Below are 24,331 nucleotides of genomic sequence, written 5' to 3' on the forward strand. Positions count from 1 at the left end.
GTCTGACAGGGCAGCATTCCAGGAGAAAGACTTTCTCTCACCCTCTGCACTGCTACAGGTCAGAGGGCATCATGGCTACATGGTGGATAAGAAGGCAAGGAGGCTGGACACTCCAAGGATGATGATGTACACTGCAGTTTCTCTTAAGCTGAGAATTGCCAATTACATGGCGGTCATGGCTGGTTACCAACTTTCCCTGTGGGAGGCTGTTAGGTCTTGATCCTTGAATCAATAAACCAGCTCTGGAGTGTTGATCAGCAGTGTTTATTGGAAAGGTAACGAAGCACCCAGCTTGCAAGAAGCTGGTTCTGCCAGACCTGGCTTTTCTGACCCCTTTTATCCAGAAATAATCTCCCTTCCCATTTTCCCAAAGAATATGAGAAAGAGTTACATCGGAGCCTAAGCATTCCCCAAAGTCAGCGACAAATAGAGATAAAGCTTTCTGCCCCCATGGAGCAATGGAAACATCTATATTTTATATAGTCGTGGTCTGGAGTTAGAAATGCATCTCAATCAACTAGGTGCGATCCCTGACAGAGACTGTTAAAGAGCAGCCATCTAAGTCTGTTTTGGCAGAGTCTTGCAAAGAGACTGTTAGACTATCGAAACGCTTGAAGGAATGGGCCCATGGACTGAGGTTGCTCTTGGACTCAGGTCTACTGTTGGATAAGCAGGTGGCAGCTGTGGCCCAGAGTACCTTTTACCAGCTTCAACTTGTTAGCTAGTTGCAATCTTTCCTGTACGGAAAAAAAATCTGGCCACTGTGGTACATGCCTGGATACATCTAGATTAGATTACGGTAGGGCACTTCTACATAGGATGTCCTTGAAAAGTGTTCAGAAACTCCAATTAGTACAGAATGCTGTAGCCAAGATGTTGACTGGAGTGAGTCATAGGGTGCAGGCTTGGCTCATCTATACTGGCTTCCAATTTGTTTCTAGGCTAATTCACATCTCTGTATCGTTTGAGACCAACATCCTTGAAGAATTGCCTAATCCCTTATGAACCTTCTCAACTGTTATAATCATCTTCAGAGACTTTGCTTCTTGTCCCCCTGTTTTCTGAGATTAGGCAGGTAGCAACAAGTGAAAGAAACTTCTTGGTCATGGCACCAAAGCTCTTGAACTCTCTTTCAGGGAGACTTGTCTGTCCTCTTCTTGTTGTCATCTTTCGCTAGTGGGTGAAGACTTTTTTCCCCATTCATCATTACCTCAATGATCCCTCCTTTCTAAACGGTGTTTTATGTTTGTATTTTTACTGTTATCGGGGGTGTTATTTTAATGGTTTTATAATGTATTTTGTCATTTGTGTTTTAAATTGTTAACTGCCTTGGTGGTTCTGGTGAGATCTAAAAGGTGGGATCTAAATTTTCTAAATAAATAAAATTCCATAGTTGGAATTTATTTGCTGTAGCAAAACCACAGAGTTCCTTGAGAATCAGGGTTGTTGCTACTAGGAATGTCAGCTACATAGTTTGTTCATTCCTTTCTTATTTCTCAATAATTAATCAATTACAGAAGCGACATCTGGTGATGACCTCATTGATATAGTATTGTTTAAATCTGCACTCAAGGAAATGGCAAACTACCTCTGCTTCTCACTTCCCTTGCAAGCCACCCCTCACTCCATCACTAACCCTTACCTTGAATGCCATCCCTCCCTCCCCTCCCTCCCCTTACCTTGCACTAAAAGTCCCTTGCTGGGATAGTCATAGGTTGGTCACAACTTAATAGTACTTTGCACTCACTTTGAGGGTCTGCGTTGCTTCTCTGCGGTTCATTCTGTTCTTTTAAGCAAGGATAAACTCAATTAGCTGCTATTTTAGAAGATTGTAGGTGCATGTGCCATTTTTTCAAGGGCCACCTTGTATGCCTGAGTCTATCCACCATTTTGCTTATGAGCCTGGATGAGAAGGATGGGATCGGACCCCACTCTTGGACCACACAAGCAAATGGCACATTGAGTTAGGATATTAATTTTCTTTAAAGAGATGTTCTGTTGTTTCTTCTCACAGTATGAACACTACAAGAATTAAAGAAAGATTTAGACTGCATTTGTTGAGCTTAAGTAACTGTTTGTGTGGGGATACTGTAAGTATATCAGCAAATTCCAAATTCCATTTTAACCAAGCCATCAACTAACAAAGAGAGAAAATGCTACAGGAGGAATTAATTTTATTTCTTCTTTTTCAAAAAATCTTTCAGTAGTTTATGAAAGGATATAAACAATGAGATATTGGGTCCTGACACCACTCCCTATCTAGCTGCATGGAAAATAAGTATATTGAGTTTTTGCAATTGAAAACAGCCAAACCCACATCTAAGCATTCTTGGCTTGCTGTGCTGGTTTCACGGAAAGTCAAACCACAGCTAAGCAGTATATAGTGAAATGAGGGTCATATTTATTTTTACGAAATCTGACATATAATGCTAATTAATTAAATATGAGCTATATTCCCTGACCTGGATAGTCCAAGCTAGTCTGAGCTCATCAAGTCTCAGGAGCTAAGCAGGATTCACTCTGGCAAGAATTCAGGAGGGAGATCTCCAAGGAATATCAGGATTGTGATGTGGAAGCAGGCAATGGCAAACCACCTCTGAATTTCTCTTGCCTTGAAAACCCTAAGTATCCCCATAAGTCAATTGTGACTTGACAGTAAAAAGGTTTGTGGATGTGTTTTTGAGTCACGATATCCTGTCCATGCTAAGTTATTTTGCATAGCCAAGAGTTTAATCTAGAAGAGACAAAGGTGATCCATGGATGAATTTCTAGCCCTTTTGTTAAATAGCGGCTCGAACAAGAAGAATTTGGAAGTATGGGGTTGGGTGAGGGCAACTTGCCTGAGAGTAGCATCTGGCCACCCAGCATCCTTTTCTTGTTGCACCCTCTCCTCAGTGCAAATTGCCCCCTGGTATCTGTTGTGATCAAATTGCAGGTGACAGATCTCATGCAGAATGCCATGAGAAGAGACAAAAAGGCTCTATGGAGGGAAACTACCTTCCTTCTGAGCTTGCCTCTTACCCCTATACCTCCCTATCACACTTCTCCCTTAGGCAAACTCCAGTACTTGGACATGAAGAAAGGCACTTAGGGAGCAATGGCCGTTTCCGCACGGAAACGCACGGCCCATTAACGACGGCCTGGGGGCGGTAAAAACGCTGCCCCCAGGCCGCCGTTCACACAGGCGCCGCTGCTGCAACGCAGCAGCGGTGACCTGACTCCGCTTCCCTCCCCCCAGGGCGGCGTCAGGCCGCCCTAAACAACAACCCTTTAAAGGGTTGTTGTTGGGGAGGAAGCGTCTTCCCGGCGGCGCGGTGCGAACCGCGCCGCCAGGAAGACGCTGTCTCCCATCTCCGCCCCACTCACGGTGTCCTCGTCGTCGCCTGCTGGGCGTCGCAGCCCCGCCCACACTGTCCTCCGACCTCCAGGGGTCGGAGGGCAGCGTGGGCGGGGCTGCGACGCCCAGCAGGCAACGACGAGGACACCGTGAGTGGGGCGGGGAAGGGGGAAGAGGCGGCTCTGTGCGGAGCCGCCTGCCGCCTGCCGGCCTCCGCTTCGCCTGCTCGCACGCTTGCGTGCGAACGGGCTTGCGCCCCCACGCCGCCAGAACTCTTGGCAGCGTGGGGGCGACTGGAGGCCGTGCGGAAACGGCCAATGAGAAATTTTTACTTCTCTAACTTCTCTTACTTCTCTAACTTATTCCCCTCTTGTTTAAATCTGATTCCACCTTGTGCTTTATACATGATGAGAGCCATTTGGGGTTTAAATACACTGGTGTGCTACAAATGGTTTGAGCATCTAGCTGCTCAATCCTGAAGCCCAGGACAGCATAGAGGGGAAATGGAGGCTTTTTTTTCTTTTTTAAAACTGGATTTAAACAGTGCTGCCACACTAGCAATAAGGGAGCCAGGCCTGGCAGCAGTGGCAATGGGGGCGATCCCCCTGAACAAGCATCACAAATCCCCACTTGTTTCATTGTTAATTCCAAATGCTACCCATTAATTACTGAAAAACGAATGTGTACAGTTGGGAAGTGACTCTAAGGAATGTTATCTCTGTTTGATTTAGTATTTTTGTTTTTGACAACAATGCCTTTTTAAAGATGAAGGGTAACTTCATTAAGCCATGCCCTTGTAAAGAGAATGAGAAACCAATGGAGCTTGTTTTGTTTGGGTTACTGTAAGAGTCGTATGAGATCATACTCACTAGAGAAAGAGAAGTTGAAGACCCCATTGGCATATAAGGCATGTGCCTGCACCTCTGTTCCATGGAGCAGGAGGCCCAGAAGATTTACCTCTACTTTAATCTTCTCTTCTGTGGACCATCTGAAAACTATTTCCATTGTTGAACTTCTACCAGTTTTCTGCCTGGGGAAGTAACGTTCTTTTCCTAATCAACTGCTGTGTTACTTCTAAACTCTGGCCTCCTTGCAGTGTTTATCCATCATTCATGCAGGATTTAAATTTGTCTCCTATTTACCAGTTATTTCTATCTGCTAGTACATTGATTACATCAACAGTGCAGTAAACTAACAGCATTCTGCCAAATATTAAGCCAGTTGTTACTAGCTGGGAGTTTCTTCTCCCTCTAGTAGCAGCTACTGCCAATTTTTGCAACCCCAAGCTCAGGACCAGTTATACAACTGAATAGGGTACATATTCTTTAAGATAGCTGGACAAACTATTTTTGGGTCTAAGAAAATATTATCTCCCAACATCTGATTAATAGATTGAATAACATACTGCCAAAAAGATTGAATGCTCAACATTTTTATGTATTTCTTTACTTATTTTATACCCTGCCTTTCTCCTCAACTGACATAATTTGCCTCTCATTTAGCCCTCACAACAACCCTGTAAATTAGACTAGACTGAGAGTATGTAACTGGCCCATGGTGATCCAGCTAGTTTCTATGGTAGAATGGGGATTCAAACTGGTGTCTCCCAATCTTAGTCCAACACTGTAACCATGGTGACTTTCCAGAAGATGTGCATCAGATCTGCATTTATCATTCCATATCTCCAACAATAGTCATGGGCATATTTATATATTACTGCTACTTTGTGAGGGGTTTGTTATAATTGAATGATATACCATTCACAGGTGGCACATTTATTTCATGTTGTGGGTTATCATATTATAACTTTCTTAGTTTATCTGGTCATTTTCATGAGATTTAAAACCTGGTTTACATCCTTTGACATCAAAGCTCAGGGAGAGCTTTAGCTTCTATTACTGTAGTATGTCATTCAAACTGTTTTATAACAACATTATTTATTCTTACTTTTTGACAAGGAGAATGTTTATTTGTGTATTCTTTCAGCCAGATGTACAGCCTACTGTTTCCAAAGAGCAACTTAACACCCTTCTGGAACAGTATATGCAATCTCAAAGAACCAGACTTGCCCTGCCAACATCTGAAGGATCATTTTTTGATGGAATGAACCCTGATTTTGACCAGTCTGAAAACATTACTCAAGACTCCAGGAATGGTCTATTAGAGGACACTTATGGTGTGGTAATGCTGAGGAAGCAAAACATGGTTGAAACTATGGATAAAGGTGTATGCTCAAAGGAAACAATAGAAACTGCTGGCTGTAATGACAGTAAGGCATTGGTTGAGTCTCACTTGTCAGAGGAACCTGTGACTGAGAAAAAAGAAAATGATGACCAAGTAGTCCAGCAGGAGATGCTGTGTACTAGTAATCCTGCAGGGTACTTCATGTCAATAGCCCTCAGCACAGGCAAGCCGAAAAAGCCCTCTTTTCTTGATGAACCTTTTTATTGTACCAGCATGAACAATGAGTTATCCACAGATGTCGACATTCCTAGCATGCCGTTGAAAACCAGAGGAGGTGAGGTTCTTAATAAACCTGTGGAATAAGCTTTTGATTATGATTTTAAAAACCAAAGCAACTCTCACTAAAGGTATGCACTAACATATTATGATTACACTAGTTGGGCAAAAAGGTCTTTCATAAGGCATAAAACTATGCCAGAAATAACACAGAATTTCAAAATGTTTCTGACATTCTTGAACTGACATAAATAGCTGAGAGATTAGTTATCTTCGTAAAAGTACTGAAATAATGATTTATTATGTCCGGCCACACTAAAGTTGGATAGACATATAAATTATCTCTTTAATAATAGGCAAACAATGTTTCTTTTCTTCCTTCTGTTGATGAAGAGCTCAAAAGGTCAAGTGACAGTGTTTCTTTTAACAGAATAAGCTGAAGACTAGAAAAGCAAAGCAATGGGCAACATAAACCTACGATACAAAACAAAATGTGTCACTTCATACGTATATGAATATGCAGGTATCCTGTGAACCAGTTGTATACATTGGTCAAGTGTGATTCTCTCTGGGTATGTTAATACCCACTGAATACTCATCAGAAGTTTTGACTTTTTTTGTTGACTACAACTTGCATATGATTCCAAAGTGTGTTAATAATGGCCCTGTGGAACTAAATCAGTGAAAAAGTATCAGACATTCCACTATTAATAATTTTGTGCATCTAATAAGCAATAATAACAACAACAACAATAATAACAATTATTATGGACACTCCTTTGTCGTGGGGAAGGGGCTTGCATGCATCGATGATGTTGGGAGCTATGCTGGAGGTATGCTACCAGAAGGGTCTCCCAAGTCAGTCAGGTCTCAACCGAGAAACCAGACTAAGAGTGTCCACCAACCCATACAATATGGTGATACAAATGAAAAATAATTCCATACTGCATTGGTCATGGCGTGGGTTAACAAGGGCTGAGTCACATGCTGAGGTCTCTGGGCATGTGTCGACAAGTGGGCTACAAGTGGACCAACCATCAAAAAGAAAGAAGTATAGTGCACAAGAAAATTGTGCCATCAGGGCCTTTGCTACAAGTCAGAGCCAGAAAAAAGAGGATACTTGAAGTGGATGTATGAATTGTGGAAACAACACTACCTGGATTCGAATATCACTGAACAAAATGAGAAGGTCAAGCTCTTGTGGGACTTTTGAATCCAAATGGATAAAGTGTTGGCACATAATGCACTGGATATCACGATGATCAACGACAAGGAAGTGACCATCATTGACATAGCACAGGGAGGAGCTTTAACACCTTCTAAAAGCTGTTTTTAATGTTTTAATGTTGATTGTGCTTTTTGCTTTTGCTGTTTTAAATTGTAATTTATTGTTGTTTTCCCTGTTGTAATTTATTGTTGTAAGCCCTGTTGGGAAGAGCAGGATATAAATATAAATTAAAAAATAAAATATCAGCAGATCATTAAAAAAAAACATGAGAAGGTCACGAAGTTCCATGATTTGAAAATTGAGATTCAGCATCTATGGCACAAAACAGCTGAGGCTGTCCCAGTGGCAATCGGCATCCCGGGTGCCATTCCAAAAATGCCAAGGCAGCACTTGAAACATCTTCAAATTGACAAAATCTACAACTGTCAGATTCAGAAGGCAGCCCTGCTGGGATACTCACGAATACTATGCCGATACAGTACAACTTTCTAGGCCTCTGGGTGAGGCTCAAGTTGTAATGAAAAGTCAACAACCAGCTAAAGAACTGGTAGCTGTGATATCAAACAAAATAATTAATGAATAATATAGCTTCCCTCCGTGAACATGACACCCTACAAATGCCTATATTGGTAGAGTATATATTCTAAAACAGACAACGATGCAAACAAGAGGGGAAGAGGGGAAGGGAAGAATGAATCTGGGAGGTTGAATTATATACTTTTAAAACTTGGTTACAATTGAGAATGAAGGTCAAATGGTTATGCTTTATTTTGATCTCTATTTGCACTTTTCAGACAAAAAGATGAACTGGAAAAACAAAGCTGCTGTATATGAAGGAGATTCCAAACATGTTTCTTCTGCCACTACATTATATCTAGGTGTGGATTTTTGCCACACACATGCAGAGAGAAACTTGTTCCTCTCCTGCTAGAAGAGGTTCATTGCTTACCTTGTTTTAAGGGACTATTCCAGTGACTCTAAGCACCACAATGACTATGCAAATTTCTGCTATGTATAAGTAATAACTGAGTATCCTAAGGCCACCCAGTTACCCTGTTTCCCCAAATGTAAGACATCACCTGAAAATAAGACATAGTAGAGGTTTTGCTGAAGTGCGAAATATAAGGCATCCCCCGAAAGTAAGACGTAGCAAAGTTTTTTGTTTGGAAGCATGCCCGATGAACAGAACACAGAAAAATAAGACATCCCCTGAAAATAAGACATAGTGCATCTTGGGGAGCAAAAATTAATATAAGACACTGTCTTATTTTTGGAGAAACATGGTAGAGCATGGCTAAGCAAGGATTTCCTAGGATTTCAAAGTCCAATATTTGGTTCACTGAAACTCTGAGCTGGGGGTTTAACAAATCACTTTGTTAAACATGCCACATTTTCATGGTCTATAACAAATGTGTGCTCATCTAGTGATCATCATAATTGACTGCTTTAAAATTATTTTATTAGGGATTCTGCTAAAGTATCAGATGCATAGGCTAGCCAATAGATAGATTTTGTTTCAGGATTAAGCAGTTCAGCATTTATAAGTGACATTGATTTCAGTGGGCTACACTTAATCACGTGATTATCTCTCCAGTTAAAATCAGTGGGACTCAAAATGCTTTTGACTGGATGGTGCGGATTATCTTTGGACAATTTTATCAGTGATGAATGAAAATGCTTTCTTCAGCTACCCCTGTGTTCTGAGATTAGGCTGATGGCAACCTTGGAGAGGATGTTCTTGGTCATGGCACCAAATCTCTGGGATTCTGTGCCCAAGAAACCTTTTATTAAGTCTTCTGTCTCTGGGGTGTTTTGCTTTTCAAATTTAGTTATCTTATGGAAGATATCTGGGAAGAGGATCACAAACACATATGGTTTCTGTCAGATTTATGAACTTCAGGATAGTGATAACTGTTACATTTAGTCAATTCCAATATAACTTTTGCCACAGTGATCAGGATTCCAGATTTCTTGCTCTCAGATTGCAGTGGGTGCCTAGTGTGGGTGCCTAGTGATAGAGAAGTGATAGAGAAGTGGAAATGTAAATGATGTGAGAACGGACAAATTGTACAGCTACGTCTCTGGGCTGGGAGGCAAAAACTTGGTATTAAATGTTAAGGATGACAAGTGATTAAGGGTTAGAAATTTGAAACAGTACTGCTTGGCTGTTTTATAAGAATAACTCTAAGATTAGGGATGTGAGTACAATACTGGGATCTCCCGGGTGAGAGAGGAAGAAGGAGGAAGGCTGGGGATGCCTGGTGTTAATGCAGTGGACATGACGGGCTTATCACGGCTGACAAAAGTCAGCTGCTGTGTGTTTTATATGTTTGAATACTGTAGGTCTTTCAGTAATTCAGGAATGGTTTTATTTTTGCACAGATGAACTGTAAGATGAAGATGTATATGAAGAAAAATATGTCACCAACTTAACCAGCCTGGACAAGTCCAGAACACAGGATTCTTAATGTATATACTGTCTTTTCTGAAATAATTGTATATAACCAAACCATAAAAGCTTATTATTCTCTTGTAGACTGAAAGGCCAACAACCAGCTAAAGAACTGGCAGCTGTAATATCAAACAAAATAATTAATGAATAATATAGCTTCCCTACATAATATACCACATGGCACCCTACAGTTGCCTATATTGGTAGAGTATACATTCTAAAACAGACAATGATGCAAACAAGAGGGGAAGAGGGAAAGGGAAGAATGAATGTGGGAAGATGAGTTATATTCTTTTAACACTGAACCTTGCTGGGCAGTTTCCAAGTCCATTTCAGTCCCAGATTAGTAAAGTGATTAATTTGAAGAACATGCGCAAGTTATTTGGGATTCTACACTTAACAAACCAGGATAGTGGAAGGAACACAGCCAAAGAAGCTGGTTGAAGGAGTTGATAAACAGGCATCACACTGAATTGAGACTGTAAAAGAACAGGTTTAAACCTGCTTGTACGTGATGTCCTAAGAGCAGCTGCAGGGAGAGGCTTTGGCAGATGAGCAGAACGACACATGGCAGACTGGCAGAGGACAGGAGCAAACAGCAGACACAAATTTGTTTTAATCGGAGAAATAGAACGCTGGCAGCAACTGGCCAAGCAGTGGAATGTGCTGGAGTAGCTGACCTGAAGAACTGGTGTCAGTTAAAATCCACAGCAGTATGAAAGGGAATTACTTACTGTACTCAGGTTGCCAACCTCCAGTTGCTGCCAGGAGATCACCTGCTATTACAGCTGATCCCCAAGTGTCAGAGGTCAGTTCTCCTGGAGAAAAGAGGTGCTTTGGAAGGTGGATTCTATAGTATTATATATCAACAATGTTCCTCTTCTCCCCAAACCCCACCTTCCCCAGGCTCCACTCCCAAAATCTCCAGGTATTTCCCAACCTAGAGTTGACAATCCTATACTGCACACAGTACAATAGTTAAAAACCAGCACAAGCACCTGAATATATATTACATAATCTGCACAAGATTCTGAGCACAGTTGAGTTGAACGAGTGTTTGGTGCCATCAAGTCTCAACTGATTTATGACAATCCCATAGGGCACAGGTGTCAAACTCGTGGACCTCCAGATGTTATGGACTACAGTTCCCATCATCCCCTGCCAGCATCATGCTGGCAAGGATGATGGGAACTGTAGTCCATAACATCTGGAGGGCAGCGAGTTTGACACCTATTCCATAAGGTTTTCAAGGTAAGAGATGTTTGGAGGTAGTTTGCCACTGCCTTCCTCTGCGTCACAACCCTGGTATTCCTTGTAATTCTCCAATCCAAATACTAAACAGATTTGACCCTGCTTTGCTTCTGGGACATGAAGATATCAGGCTAACCTGGGCTATCCAAGTCAGGTTCCATGGTGGCTGGAGGATAAAAATTTCATTTTCAGCTAGCTTATTTCATTTATTACTAGACTTAAAAATGGCATTCAATAAATTCTGCCCAGCAACTGGTTACCAAATGATATAAAAATCTTGACCTGCTCTGAACTGAAATAATTGAGCTGCTCTGAACTGAGATTTGGCCTAGATTTACTACCTTCATTCTCAACACCCTAGATTCAGATTTGGTAGATGGTAGTAACAACTGAAGCACTGTTGAAGTGACAACCTAAATCCTCTCCTGTCAGTTTGCTGGCAAGAATGTGTGTTTTTAAAAAGTGGTGCAGAAGAGGAAACTGAAAGGTATGTGTTATGCTACAGTAGTGGAAAATGGGGGTGGACTGCCAGATTTTCTTGTGCTTTCCATAAAAATTCTGAACATGGTCTTAGCAGGTCGGGGGGGGGGGGCAGAATCTAGCATAGTGAAAAGAGAAAAAAACACAAGAGAAAGCAAGTCTGGGGAGGAGCAGTATGGTGAACGTAAGATTCATGTACCAGAATAATAAATGGTAAACCTGTTATTAAAACCTACATCTATTTAAACCCATACATATTTTGTCCTGGGAGAAAATGTTCTGTGCCTGTTCATAGCCAATCACGCCTTCGTTTGGCTCAGAGCACTTGGATTCAAATACTAGCTTAAATCATGAAGCATAGTGACCTTGGCTTAGTCACAATTTATCCCTACCTACCTGACAGGATTTTTGTGAAATGTAATTAAATATCCTCCATACACCACTGAAATAAGGCTGTGGAACCTGGATGGATAAACAACCATTTCTATCAGAAGATTGCAGTGAAGAAACAAGAGGAGCAGAATTGCCACCTCAACTGATTGCTGACTCTAAAGAGAAAGGCAACTCTTTAACTTTCAGAAATGGAATAGCCTGAAGCAAGTATGTTTCCCACCTCTGTATCATGCATGTCTATAAGAAAGCAAAGAGAAACTACACTTCAAGATCGATAAAAAACTTTTTAATGTGTCTGTTTCAGCATTGGCCAAGTTCTGGTGATTTGTAAAAAAAATGTGCTTATGATTACCAAATAATTTGCAAAAAAGAAAAAGAAAGACAGAAGAGAAATATTTTACACCAACACTGCAGTTCCTGATGAAAAGCAAAAAAGTTATAAGACCTGGAAAGTCAACCTGAGGTAGTGGCTAGTAGATCTGATGATCATTATTGACACAGAGATTTTTTGAGAGGTTTTTTTTTGTATTCGGGCAGATGTCTAGTGATGCACCACTGCTGGTTTGCATTGTTGGCTGATACAACAATGATCTTGTACAATGGAGGGCAGAATAATTTAAGGATAAATTTACAAACAGCCTGTACCTCAATCTGTGGTCTTCAGCTAGGGTTGCCAGGTCTCCCTTGGTCATCAGCTGGGGATGGGGAGTTGGATTGCCAGATCCAGATTTCCAGGAAACTCCTGGAAATTTGGGGAGGCAGGCTGGGGAGGACAGGGACCTCAGTGGGAATATAATGCCATAGAGTCCGTCCACCAAAGCACCCATTTCTACTGGGAAACTGATGTCTGTAGTCTAGAGATGAGATATAATTTTGGATCCCCAGGTCCCACCTGGAGGCTGACATCGCTATCTTCAGCATGTTTAACTCTGTGTTAAACTGGAATTTGAGACCAGGAAGATTAAATATTAATTTTAGCATAACAGAAGGAAATCACCATTAGTTTTTTTTTAGCACAGAAGAGTGTTATTAGGCCAAATGTTTTTTACTTGTACTTCAAGAGCAGGGACTATTTTCTGCCCTGAGAAATGTTCCTTATTACTGGGATCATGCTCACCATGGATTTGAATAGAGGTTGCTATACCTACACAGGATGGCCAGCTTCAATACTGTAGGCTGAACATTTTCAATTCCACTCTTAATTAAGTCTCATATTACTGAGTGGGTGTAGGTGATATCTTATGGACCTCTCAACAGACTTCAGCTACAAATCATGTGCTTTGTTGTTGCTGTTCATGCTGAGCTAAGTCACACTAATGTAACTGCATGATGTCAGTTTTAAAACATCTTCAGTGGCTACTGAGTTGCTTGTAGGTTCTGTTTGAGGTTCTCGTTTTTGCCTAGAAAGCCCTTCACAGTCTACTATCTAAATACTAGAAAGAGTATCTCTCCCTGTGTATTGCCTCTTGATAATTTAGATTCAGTTAAAATGTCTTCCAACTATTCCAACTATTTGTAAAGTATGGATGGCTTCTGTTAAATCATAGTCTTCGGCCCATTTGACAACTTCAGGGCTATTTTGAGCAGTTCCCACATGGATCCAATACACAGCAGCTAAACATCAACAAGAGGTCTTTGAAATGCAAGTGAGTCATACCTATTTTCTAAAGGTGAAGCTGAGGTCTGTACAAATTCAAACTTAGGCAATGGCTTCAACTTTTTGAATTTCTGACCATTTCAAGTGTTGCTATTGATATTAGACTGCAGGATTTTTTTGCACAAAATAGTAAACCTCAAACATAAAACTGTAAAAGCAATCATGTTAAATAGCGCTAAAATTCCCTGGTTTTATAACTTTGTTTTCCCTTTCCTATCCCCAAACTCCAACCAAAGAGCATGTTGAAAAAACTTCAGATTAAGAGAGAATTAGTCAAAGACCAAAAACTCTAAATTTTTCTGCTCTTATCTGTACTGCACAGCTAGTATGCTGTGCTGCTGTTGCTGTAATGTCACAGACACCACTACTAGAGGACCAGTATAAATTTAGAATCTCTTGCCTTTTTAATCCAGCCTTTAATAGAAATGTCTAGACTTTCATAGGGATAGACTGACAACTTAATCTCTGTAGTTCTGCTTTGCATGTAGGAGCAACTTAACCTGGTTTGCTTGAAGGCCATTTTGACTTCACAATCCATGTCTTACCCAGAAGCTGCAACCTACTACACACTTCAATGGCTGGATCCAGTTCACCTGTTACCTAGCTTAACAGTTAGAATATATTTTTAAAGTAGCAATGGGGAATAACTCATCTTGGCAGTGTGAGAGGCAGGCAAGGTGGGATCTTTTCAACAGCTATACAAGAATTGGCTTTTGAAACGTTCCACAGAGAATACAAAAAGACCAAATTGAATTTAAATATTTTTATAAGTTTTTGGTGCAAACATTCATACAGGGAATCATAGAGAAGCATACACACAGTTCCTAAGTAATATAAGCAGGGAGGAAAAATAGGTTTGGATGATAGATTGGGAAGGGGAGCAACGGGGACTATACTTTACCTAAGTTCAGCTGAAGAAGTCTTGAAGAAGGCAAGGATTCCTATGTCAGCATGGAAAGCGGGGGCCAGCAGCAGCTGGAGCCAGCCTGGAGAGCCAGCTTGTAGAGCCAGCCTGAAGAGCTTGTAGAGCCAGCATTGAGAACGTGGAACTTGGGGTGTGCTGTATTTTTATACCCCTTAGCAGAGGTGGGATCCAACCAGTTCTCACCACTTCTCTAGAAGTGGTTGCTAATTTTTTCTGAGTGCCGAGAAGGGGTTACTAAAGCAACCTCCATGCCCAATAGGGATTGGAGGTGCGTGTGTGCGGCGCCGCCACTGTTTGAATCCCACCACCATCGGAACCTGTTATTAAAATTTTTGGATCCCTTAGCATAATTTGGGGCGGGAGTAAGTAAGTTTCTATTCCTGGATTTTCTGGGTTTCCATGCTGGGATTGCTGGGCTGAGCTAATGAATGACTAATCTATTGTTTCTAAGTCCCGGGATAATAGAGCCAATTGTTTCTTGATTGTATCAGTTGTAGCCCTGAATGGCTTTATGCAGAGCTTCGTTTAGTAGTCTCTGCCCAGGTATTCAAATTTGGCTGAGGCGTTTGTCATTAGGAAAGGATCTATTGTCAAGGAGATAGTATCTAGAGGCAAAGGAAATGTAAAGTCTGGTATCAGGGAGTTCTCTAGGTTCTTTGTGTTAGCGAACTTCTTTGGCAATAGGATCTGTGGTACCAAATAGTTTGATTGCTCGATTATTATTCTGCTGTTGTCTTTAACAGAGGCACTAGCACTGTCTAGTTGTTCTAAGTCCTAGAAATCCATTTATTCTAATAATTCACTGTTGTCTTTGAGCTCCTGTCCTTCAAAATACTCAGTTCTAAAAAGTTCTCCGCTGTGGCTTGCAAACGGCAGCCCCAGCATTTGTCTAGTTCAGGGGTAGGGAACCTGTGGCTCTCCAGATGTTCAGGAACTACAATTCCCATCAGCCAATTGGCCATGCTGACAGAGGCTGATGGGAATTGTAGTTCCTGAACATCTGGAGAGCCGCAGGTTCCCTACCCCTGGTCTAGTTCTAGTATCTTGGCTGTGGTCAATTAACCAAGACACCAGGCACTGTGCTCCTCTTGCTGTAGTCTTTAGCTAAGACCCCAGCCATTTGCATTTAAGTGTTCTCTGAGCTGTCTGTCCATAAGAGACATACAGGCAGCCCTTGTTTTGTGAGTCTGTCCCTCCAGGAATTCTCACTCACATCTGTGTTTAATAGCTGTATGTCTGTAATCAACATCCATCCTGCTTTGCTCTTTCACTGCTGTCTGCATTTAAGTTCTCTGCAACTTAAAAGCCCACGGTAAAGAGGCCAGCCTCTTGAAAGAGACCCACGATAGGAAAGGATCCTTCCCGTCAGACAGTTTACTTTCAAGTGTTTCACACTAGCATCCACATTTTAGCACACAGATTCTTGATTGTGTGGCTAACATCAAGTTGCTGTTGGCAGTAACTCAACCAACAGAAAGTCGTGGTAGTGAACCCCTCTCACATGAAGAGGTTAAAAACATAAAGGTTGTCCTTACTCTGTTGATCTTATAAAAGCAATAACAAAATGAATTATATGCATATAAAACTATGGTTGTGGCAGGTGCAGAGGATGGCATTGGGACTAAGAGATACCAAATACTGAGTGTAGATGAGTCAGGGAAAGTGTGGGGGATTAGCCAGGAGAACCCACTGGGAGCTAACAGAATCTTAGGCCGTTTCCGCACAACCCCCCTGGGACTGTTCGCACGAATGGTCCCAGAAACTACTGGGATGACTGCGCCGTCGCCTGGTCGACCTACCTTCTCTGCGACCGTCAGGTGTGTTGCCGAGGCCAGGGGACACGCCCCCCTGCCCTGTGCGACCGCTCCGGCATTGCAGGGCAGGGGGGAGTGTCCCCAGGCCTCGGCAACGCGCTGGACAGTTGCAGAGAAGGTAGGTCAACCGGGCACAGGGGGGAGGGATGGTGCCTTCCAGCCACTGCCGTTTTCCGTAAACCTCGCTGGGGAAGCGAGGTGGGAAAACGGCGGCTTCGCGCTGCTTGGCATTTTTGCCGTCCCCAGGGGACTGTTTTTGGCCCGTGCAGAAAGGGCCTTAGAGAAGAAAATTTTCAAAGGCAGATTCTGTTAGCTCCCAGTGGGTTCTCCTGGCTAATCCCCCACACAGACCCTGTTTGGTCCACATCAGGCTATTTGGGTTATCTTTCTTTTGCTTTGTTTATATTTCTGCACATCTAGGAAGCCCCAAAAGTATATAGAGCCCCTTGCCTTGTCTGTGGATGGCCTGGGTTTGTGATGTCCATTATCCAGATGGGACCCAATCTCTTCCCTATTAAAAAAAGTTTGGACTCAGATCTCACTTTTGACTTCTTTTCCATCAATTCTATTCCTCCTGCTGGTTGCCACCATTTTTCTTTTTCCCCCCTTTTTTTGCTAAAGAGGTTATAAACATAAAGGTTGTCCTTACTCTGTTGATCTTATAAAAGCAATAACAAAATGAATTATATGCATATAAAACTATGGTTGTGGCAGGTGCAGAGGATGGCATGGGGTTTCATATTTCCTTTAATTTTCTTTTTAAAAAATCTATGGAACTTAAATCTTTTAGAAATGGGCAGTTTTGTGTCAACAAGTTCTTTGTTTTTGTTTCAAACTCCTATTTCTGACTAATTTAAGAGTTTGGAAAAAGAGCTCCCTTTTTGAAAAAGATCAGAGCCAATGAAGATAATTGAAAGCTGGAAGCTATGGTGATCCATTACTCAGGGGCCTTGGATGTCTTCCAGGTGAAGTTGGCCCAATGCCTCTCAAACTAACTGAAACTATAAGGAACAGTTCACAGCTTATAACAGAATCCTTTTTATAACAGACAGATATTCTTCAAGAACATATTTCGCTCACTTGTCACTAAAATTGGACTCTTTGCCAAAGGATTGGAAAATGGCAACTGTCACACCAATTTGTAAAAAGTTGTCTGGGGGGAGATCCAGGGATTTACAAGCCTGTTAGCCTAACATCTGCTCCAGATAATTTACTAGAAAATGTTATTAAACATAGAATTATTAAACATAGAATATTATTAAACATAGAATTATAAAGCATATTAAGGAACAAATTGTGAGGAAAGAAAATTAGCATGGCTTCTGCAAAGGGAAATTCTGCCTCATCAAACCCTTGGAGTTCTTTGAACAGGTTAACAAGCAAGTGGATAAAGGTGATCTGCTAGACATATATTTGGATTTTTGACAATATATCTCAGCAAAGACTCTGGGGTAAGCTTGGCTGTCATGATATAAGGGAAGAGGCCCTTTTATGAAATACAAAATCATGAAACAATTGTAAGGTGAGAGTAGCAATAAATGGATAGTTCTTGCAATGGTAGGAAGTGAGCATTGAGGTCTCGCACATTGGTATTGAGACCAGGTATTTACTTTGCGGGCCGAGGAGGGACCCTGTTGGCCCAAGAAGTGTTTGCAACCCCCTTTTGATCCAATAAACACGCAACACATTCTTTTGTGGGAAAATATTTGGCCATAGCCAGATGTATTTATTGGCAAGGAGTTAACAGGAAGCAAAATGGCACAGCATGGGGGTGATCTGAACATCTGGGCAGCATTAATGCTGTTTCCCAGAGCCAAGCAAATTCCTCAGCCCGCCTGCTGGAAGAATTTACTGTGATGGGCCAGATTGGAGCAGGGGATGCCAGTTGAGCGATGGACCCCTGCCTGGCGCCTGTTCCAATCTGCCACTAGGGCCCAAGCCTGGTAGCCCCTGCCAGGCATCCTGACCTCTGGCTCAGTCCACTCCTACCTCTTAAGGAGGTGTTCCAACAGGAGAGTTCCCGCAGTTCCCCTCTTCCAACCAATCACCCCCCCCCCCGAATGCGCAACCTGCTACTGGCTATGACATTGCATACAGCAAACAAAGAGAACAGCACAAAATAGCATGAAAATAGGGATGGGTGGGCGGGTCCCTCTTCAGGCATCCAGGTGAGAATGAACTCTTCTGCATGGATGTCCCTTTATATGCAGGTACCAGCTGGTCCCTGTATATGGCATGGCCTCTTTTGGTTCTGCAGGAACACGGAGCCAATCTGAGCCCGGCCCCTGCACTTGCACAGGCCGGGCTCTGAGGCTGCGCAGCCATCCTTACCCAGGCAAGATGCAGCTTGTGCCAAGGCCTGCCTGTCCGCAACAGCGGGCCCCGGTCAAACCGCGGCCGTTCTTTATTCATTTGGAACTGGGGATAGTTAGCATCGTGGTCAAGTTTGCAGCTGATACCCAAATGTTCAAGATGATTAAAGTGGATCGTGAAGAGCTACAGAAGGATCTATTTATACTGAGTCAGTAGGTAACAAAATGGCAAATTAAGTTTGATGTTGGTAAGTTTAAGGGATGCATATCAGAACAACAAATCCTAACTTCATGCAGATGGGTTTTATATTGGCTGAAACCAAAATTGAAAGAAATCTTGGAGGCTCAATGAAAATGCTAAGTCAGAGTGTTACCAAAATCGACCTGGAGCAATACGAAGAATCTGGGATGTTGTACACCAGTCACATTGCAGGGTCATGAAAAGTTTAAAGATTTATTCATGATCAGGAATGAAGACCATCAACCCTCAAGAACAGAATGGTGAAACATACAGGCAGGCAGCTTCATTTTATAACATTACATTTACATAGCTCTGCCTCCAGGCGGTGGCTTGGGGCAGTCCAAAGTTGAGAGAAGTCTTGACCTTGATCCAATTGCTAACTGCGCAAAACAGGATTCAATAAAACCAGAACACCTGCTTACCCAGTGGAAAGTCCCTAAGAGTACCAGATTTGCAAAGCCTATTTTCCTGTCTTTGTCTTAAGTTACCATTTGTGCACTTTTACAGCAATAGCGGTTCCCCCTCCCCCCTCTCATTTAAGCTGTTTGTCTAATGAACCCACAAAGGACAAATAAGTTTTCCATGCATGCTCACACAAGCAGCCATTTTTATATCAGTGTTAACAGATGGCTAAAGGAAAATACTTATTTCGTGTTTTCTACATCTCATACCTTGATTTTAGTAAAACTTTTGACAAGGTGCCCCATAATATTCTCGCAACTAAGCTAGTGAAACGTGGACTAGGCAATGCTACTATTAGATGGATTTCTAATTGGTTGACTCACCAAACTCAAAGGGTGCTCATCAATGGCTCATCTTCATCCTGGAAAGAAGTGACTAGGTTCTGTCCTGGGCCAAGAGCTGCTCAATATTTTTATCAACGACTTGGATGATGGAATAGAGGGCATGCTAATCAAATTTGCAGATGACACCAAATTAGGAGGGGTAGCTAATATCCTGGAGGACAGAGTCAAAATTCAAAATGACCTGGAGAGATTAGAGAGCTGGGCCAAAACAAACTAAATGAATGTCAACAGAGATAAATGTAAGATACTACATTTGGGCAGGAAAAAAATGCACAGATATAGGATGGGTGACACCTTGCTTGACAAAACTACATGTGAAAGGGATCTGAGAGCAGAGGCATAGCTACAATGGGAACATCTGGAGACAAATGTCGTGGGCGCCCACCATTGGGGCGCAGAAAAATTTGGGCTCGTTTTTAAATTTTTGGGGTATTTTTAGTGTTGTTATTTGTTGGCAAGCATCCCCCACTATTTCAAATGGGAGCTAATAGTAGATGGAGCTACCTTTTTGAGGGTCCATAACTTTGGACCTCCTGAACCAAACTTCACTAAACCTGGGTGGTATAAGAAGGAGAGTCTCCTGAAGATAGCCTAAACCTTTGGTACTGTTATCTTAAACATTTCTCCCCTGACATGCACCCTCAAATTTTCCCCAGGCTCTCTCTTTAAATCCACCTCCTTTGGAGTGGATTTAAAGAGAGAATCTGGGCTCCCTAGATTTAAAAAAACATTGAAAGTATTGTTGAAGACTTTCAGAACCAGATTCAACTGGTTGTTGTGGGTTTTACAGGCTTTGTGGCCGTGGTCTGCTAGCTCTGATTCCTAATGTTTCACCTGCATCTGTGGCTGGCATCTTCAGAGGTGTATCACAGAGAGAAGTCTGTTATAAGAGAAGCCTGGACACAGTGTATAACAGACTTCTCTCTGTGATACACCTCTGAAGATACCAGCCACAGATGCAGGTGAAACATTAGGAACAAGATCTACCAGACCACAGCCATGCAGCCCAGAAAACCCACAACAACCAACATTGAAAATGATGCTGTTTGGGGGGTGGGTGGGGAATCTACCCTGAAACAGCATCACTTTCAATGTTGTTTAAACTAGGGAGCCCAGAGTCTCCCTTTAATGTGGATTTAAAAGGAGAATCTGGACTCTCTAGTTTAAACAACATTAATAGTGGCTCCCCCCCTTTCAAAAATAGCATCACAATCAATGTTGTTTAAACTAGGGAAACCTGGTGTGTTCAGATTTGTGTGTTGGGACATGTTCTACAATGTGATGGTGACTTTGAGATGACCTGGTGCAAAAAATGTTGTGTGGCTGTGGCGGGGGAGGGTGGCCGCCCATATGGGATAGGGGGCGCAAAAGTCAGATTTTTTCCCGGGTTACGGTTAAGACAAGGGCAGCAGCTCAGGCTTGCCTTAGTGTTACGTTGAGTTCTAAGGCACAGTCCAATATTAGCGCAATGGTCAGTTTTAGGTTCCAGGTTTTGGTTACAATTTTGGGAACAATTTATGACTGAATAAATTAAACAACAAAAAAGTTAGGGTTAGGGTTAAGGCAAGAGCAGGGGCCCGGGTTTGCCTTAGTGCTACGTTGAGTTCTAGGACACAGTCTGAGAATAGGGCTATGGTCAGTTGTAGGTTTCGGGTTTTTCTTACCATTTTGGGAACAATTGATGACTGAATAAATTAAATAAAAATATTAGGTTAGGGTTCAGGCAAGGGCAAGGGTTACGGTAAAACCCCACAACGTGAAACTGACCATAGCCCTATTCTCAGACTACGCCCTATAACTCAATATAACACTAAGGCAAGCCCGAGCCCCTGCTCTTAGCTTAACCCTAGCTTAACCTTAGCTTAACCCTAACCCTAACTGTAACTTATTATTTTTATTTAATTTTTTCAGTCATAAATTGTTTCTAAAATTGTGACAAAAATAAATTAAATAAAAATAATAGGTTAGGGTTAAGGCAAGGGCAGGGGCTCAGGCTTGTCTTAGTGTTACGTTGAGTTCTAGGGCTATGGTCAGTTTTAGGTGTTGGGTTTTTGTTACAATTTTGGGAACAATTTATGACTGAATAAATTAAATAAAAATAATAAGTTAGGGTTGCGGTTCAAGCAAGGGCAAGGGTTAAGGCAAAACCCCAAAACCAGAAATTGACCATTGCCCTGTTCACGGACTGCTTCCTAGAACTCAACGTAAAACTAAGACGAACCTGAGCCCCTGCTATTGCCTGAACCCTAACCCTAATAACAAAAGCGAGTTCACACCCTAAGAATCTGAATGGTACTATTTATAAGTAACTAATATTTTTAAACATTTTTAACATGGACCCATGAGTGGTATGTGATGCTGATACATTCAATGAAAACATATACTAGACTCAGAAACTAGATAACAATATGTTCATACATATGTTTACTCCTATTACTTCATAGGAATGTCATAAACAAAAATTTCTTTCAATCAAAATTGGCAATCCTATTGCTTCATAGGAATTTCATTTACAAGATTCTCTTTTCAGAATTAACAAGAAGTATTAATTAGATAAATAACAGCAAAATTCTCAGCTAAAGTGTAACAAAGCAGCGTATGAGTTTCATTCAAGTATTTTTACTGTGGCATAACACGCAAATTAATTACAATACATAATCTTTTTATCCAAGTCACAGTAGAACATATCGTTCATAATAGGTAAAAACTCTTTGTGAAATCAGTCCATTCATAAATTGGCTCTCCAGCTGGCACCTAACAAAGAAGTCATTCATAGAAAGTCAATTCTAATACAACCATTCAAGGTAGGACGTATGTTGCAAGCAGGCAGCAAACAGAATGCATCGCGCTTGATATTTGTTTTTTCGGCTTAAAACAAGCCTTCTTCAGTAATTGTCGTACACTTATTCTAGTCGTCTTAGGGATTAGTATGTCTCTTTTTTGTTTTTTGTATAGGAGCTATTACATCCCGTGGCTTCTACTAATTTTAGGTCTCGGTTTTTCTTACAATTTGGGAACAATTTATGACTGAAATAAAAATAATAAGTTAGGGTTAGGGTTAAAGCAAGAGCAGAGGCTCAGGCTTGCCTTAGTGTTACATTGAGTTCTAGTGCGCAGTCAGGGAATAGGGCTATGGTGAGTTTCAGGTTTGGGGTTTTTACCTTAACCCTTGCCCTTGCATGAACCCTAACCCTAACTTACTATTTTTACTTAAGTTTTTTTGTCATAAATTGTTCTCAAAATTGTTATAAAAACCTGAAACTCACCATATTCTTATTCATGGAAAGTGCCCTAGAACTCAATGTAACACGAAGGTAGGCCCAAGTCCCTGCTATTGCCTTAACCCTTAGTGTTACATTGAGTTCTAGTGCAAAGTCCGGGAATAGGGCTATGGTGAGTTTCAGGTTTTGGGGTTTTACCTTAACCCTTGCCCTTGCCTTAACCCTAACCCTAACTTATTATTTTTATTTAATTTATTCAGTCATAAATTCTTCCCAAAATTGTAACAAAAACCCAAAATTTTAAATTGACCAAAGCTTTATTCTTGTGCTGCACCCTAGAACTCAATGAAACACTAAGGCAATCCTGAGACTTTGCCAGTGCCTTAACCCTAACCCTAATTCATTATTTTTATTTAATTTATTCAGTCATAAAATTGTTCCCAAAATTGTAACAAAAAATTAAATAAAAATAATAAGTTAGGATTAGGTTTAAGGCAAGAGCAGGGTTTCAGGCCTCCCTTAGCGTTATGTTGAGTTTTAGGGTGCACTCCTTGAATAAGGCTATGATCAGTTAGAGGTTTCGGGTTTTTATAACAATTTTGGGAACAATTTATGACTGAATAAATTAAATAATAATAAATTAAATAAAAATAGTATGTTAGGGTTAAGGCAAGGGCAAGGTCTCTGGCTTGTCTTAGTGTTAGGTTGAGTTCTATAGAAGAGTCCAAGAATAGCACTATAGTCAGTTTTGGGTTTTGGGTTTTTGTTAAAATTTTGGGAACAATTTTTGTATGAATAAATGAAATAAATATTATAAGTTAGGGTTAGAGTTAAGGCAGGGGCAGGGGCTCTGGCTTGCCTTAGTGTTACATTGAGTTATAGGGCTCAGTCCGAGAATAGGGCTATGGTCAGTTTTAGGTTTTGGGTTTTTGTTATAATTTTCGGAACAATTTCTGTTTGAATAAATTAAATAATAATAATAAGTTAGGGTTAGGGTTAAGGCAAGAGCAGGGCTCAGGCATGCCGTAGTGTTACATTGAGTTCTAGGGCTCAGTCCGAGAATAGGGCTATGGTCAGTTTCAGTTTGGGTTTTTATAACAATTTTGAGAACAATTTATGACTAATAAGATGCACCTGAATAACCAGGGGCAGCCATTGCTGCCGTGGTGAGCAACGCAGCAAGATAAGGGGCATGCATGGCCTGGCGGCAAGCTGCAGAACCGGGTGCAATGATTGGCTCCCCCCGAAAAAGGCGGGAGGAGCCTGGGTATATTTAGACGTAACTTCCCGGTCCAGCGCGCCTTCCGGCGGCGAGAACCAGCTAAAGCGATGCAGCGTCGTTGGCCAGTCTCGGCGTAAAGGCTCTGGAAGGAGACTGCGCCTTTTTCTTTCCTTTCAGCTTACGCTGATTTTCCTTCTTCCTCTGGACCTCCTTGCTTCTCTCGTTTCAACCTTTTCTTCCTTTTCACTCTTCTGGGCCGGTCTTGCAGCGCCAGGAAGCGTACCGCAGGCGCTGAAACTTGTCTCCCAGCATCGGCAGAGGTGACGGTTACGGCGGGACAGTCTCCATTAGGAGGGCCCTCCCCGCGGTCCGGGGGGGGGTGCCGGCCCGAAGCATCTTCCCGCCCCAATTTCCGCGTCCCGGCCATATGGGCACCGATCCTGCCTTAGTCCGCAACCTGGCGGACACCCACAGTTACATCTTTCTTAAGTCCCTCGGCGGAGGCTTGTGCGCTTTGGCGAAGTCGAGGGCC

General features: G+C 41.9%; 1 protein-coding gene across 7 annotated transcripts in view; it reads left to right on the top strand.

Annotated features, from left to right (window-relative positions):
• FSIP1 (fibrous sheath interacting protein 1) overlaps nucleotides 1-24,331 on the top strand; it is a 123,440-nt gene that overhangs the window by 77,140 nt on the left and 21,969 nt on the right. For 3 of the 7 annotated variants that reach the window (XM_048484239.1, XM_048484241.1, XM_048484242.1), the window contains one exon: nucleotides 5,324-7,180. The exons of 1 other annotated variant lie outside the window; for it this stretch is intronic. In XM_048484239.1, coding sequence (XP_048340196.1) covers nucleotides 5,324-5,884 — 561 coding nt within the window. In that variant the 3' untranslated portion in view covers nucleotides 5,885-7,180. Of the gene's footprint in view, nucleotides 1-5,323; nucleotides 7,182-9,407; nucleotides 10,097-24,331 lie in introns of those variants that run through there. 3 more of the 7 variants (XM_048484244.1, XM_048484240.1, XM_048484243.1) reach the window with 3 other exon arrangements.

This window comes from Sphaerodactylus townsendi, linkage group LG02 (assembly GCF_021028975.2).
Source record: "Sphaerodactylus townsendi isolate TG3544 linkage group LG02, MPM_Stown_v2.3, whole genome shotgun sequence".
Classification (NCBI taxonomy): domain Eukaryota; kingdom Metazoa; phylum Chordata; class Lepidosauria; order Squamata; family Sphaerodactylidae; genus Sphaerodactylus; species Sphaerodactylus townsendi.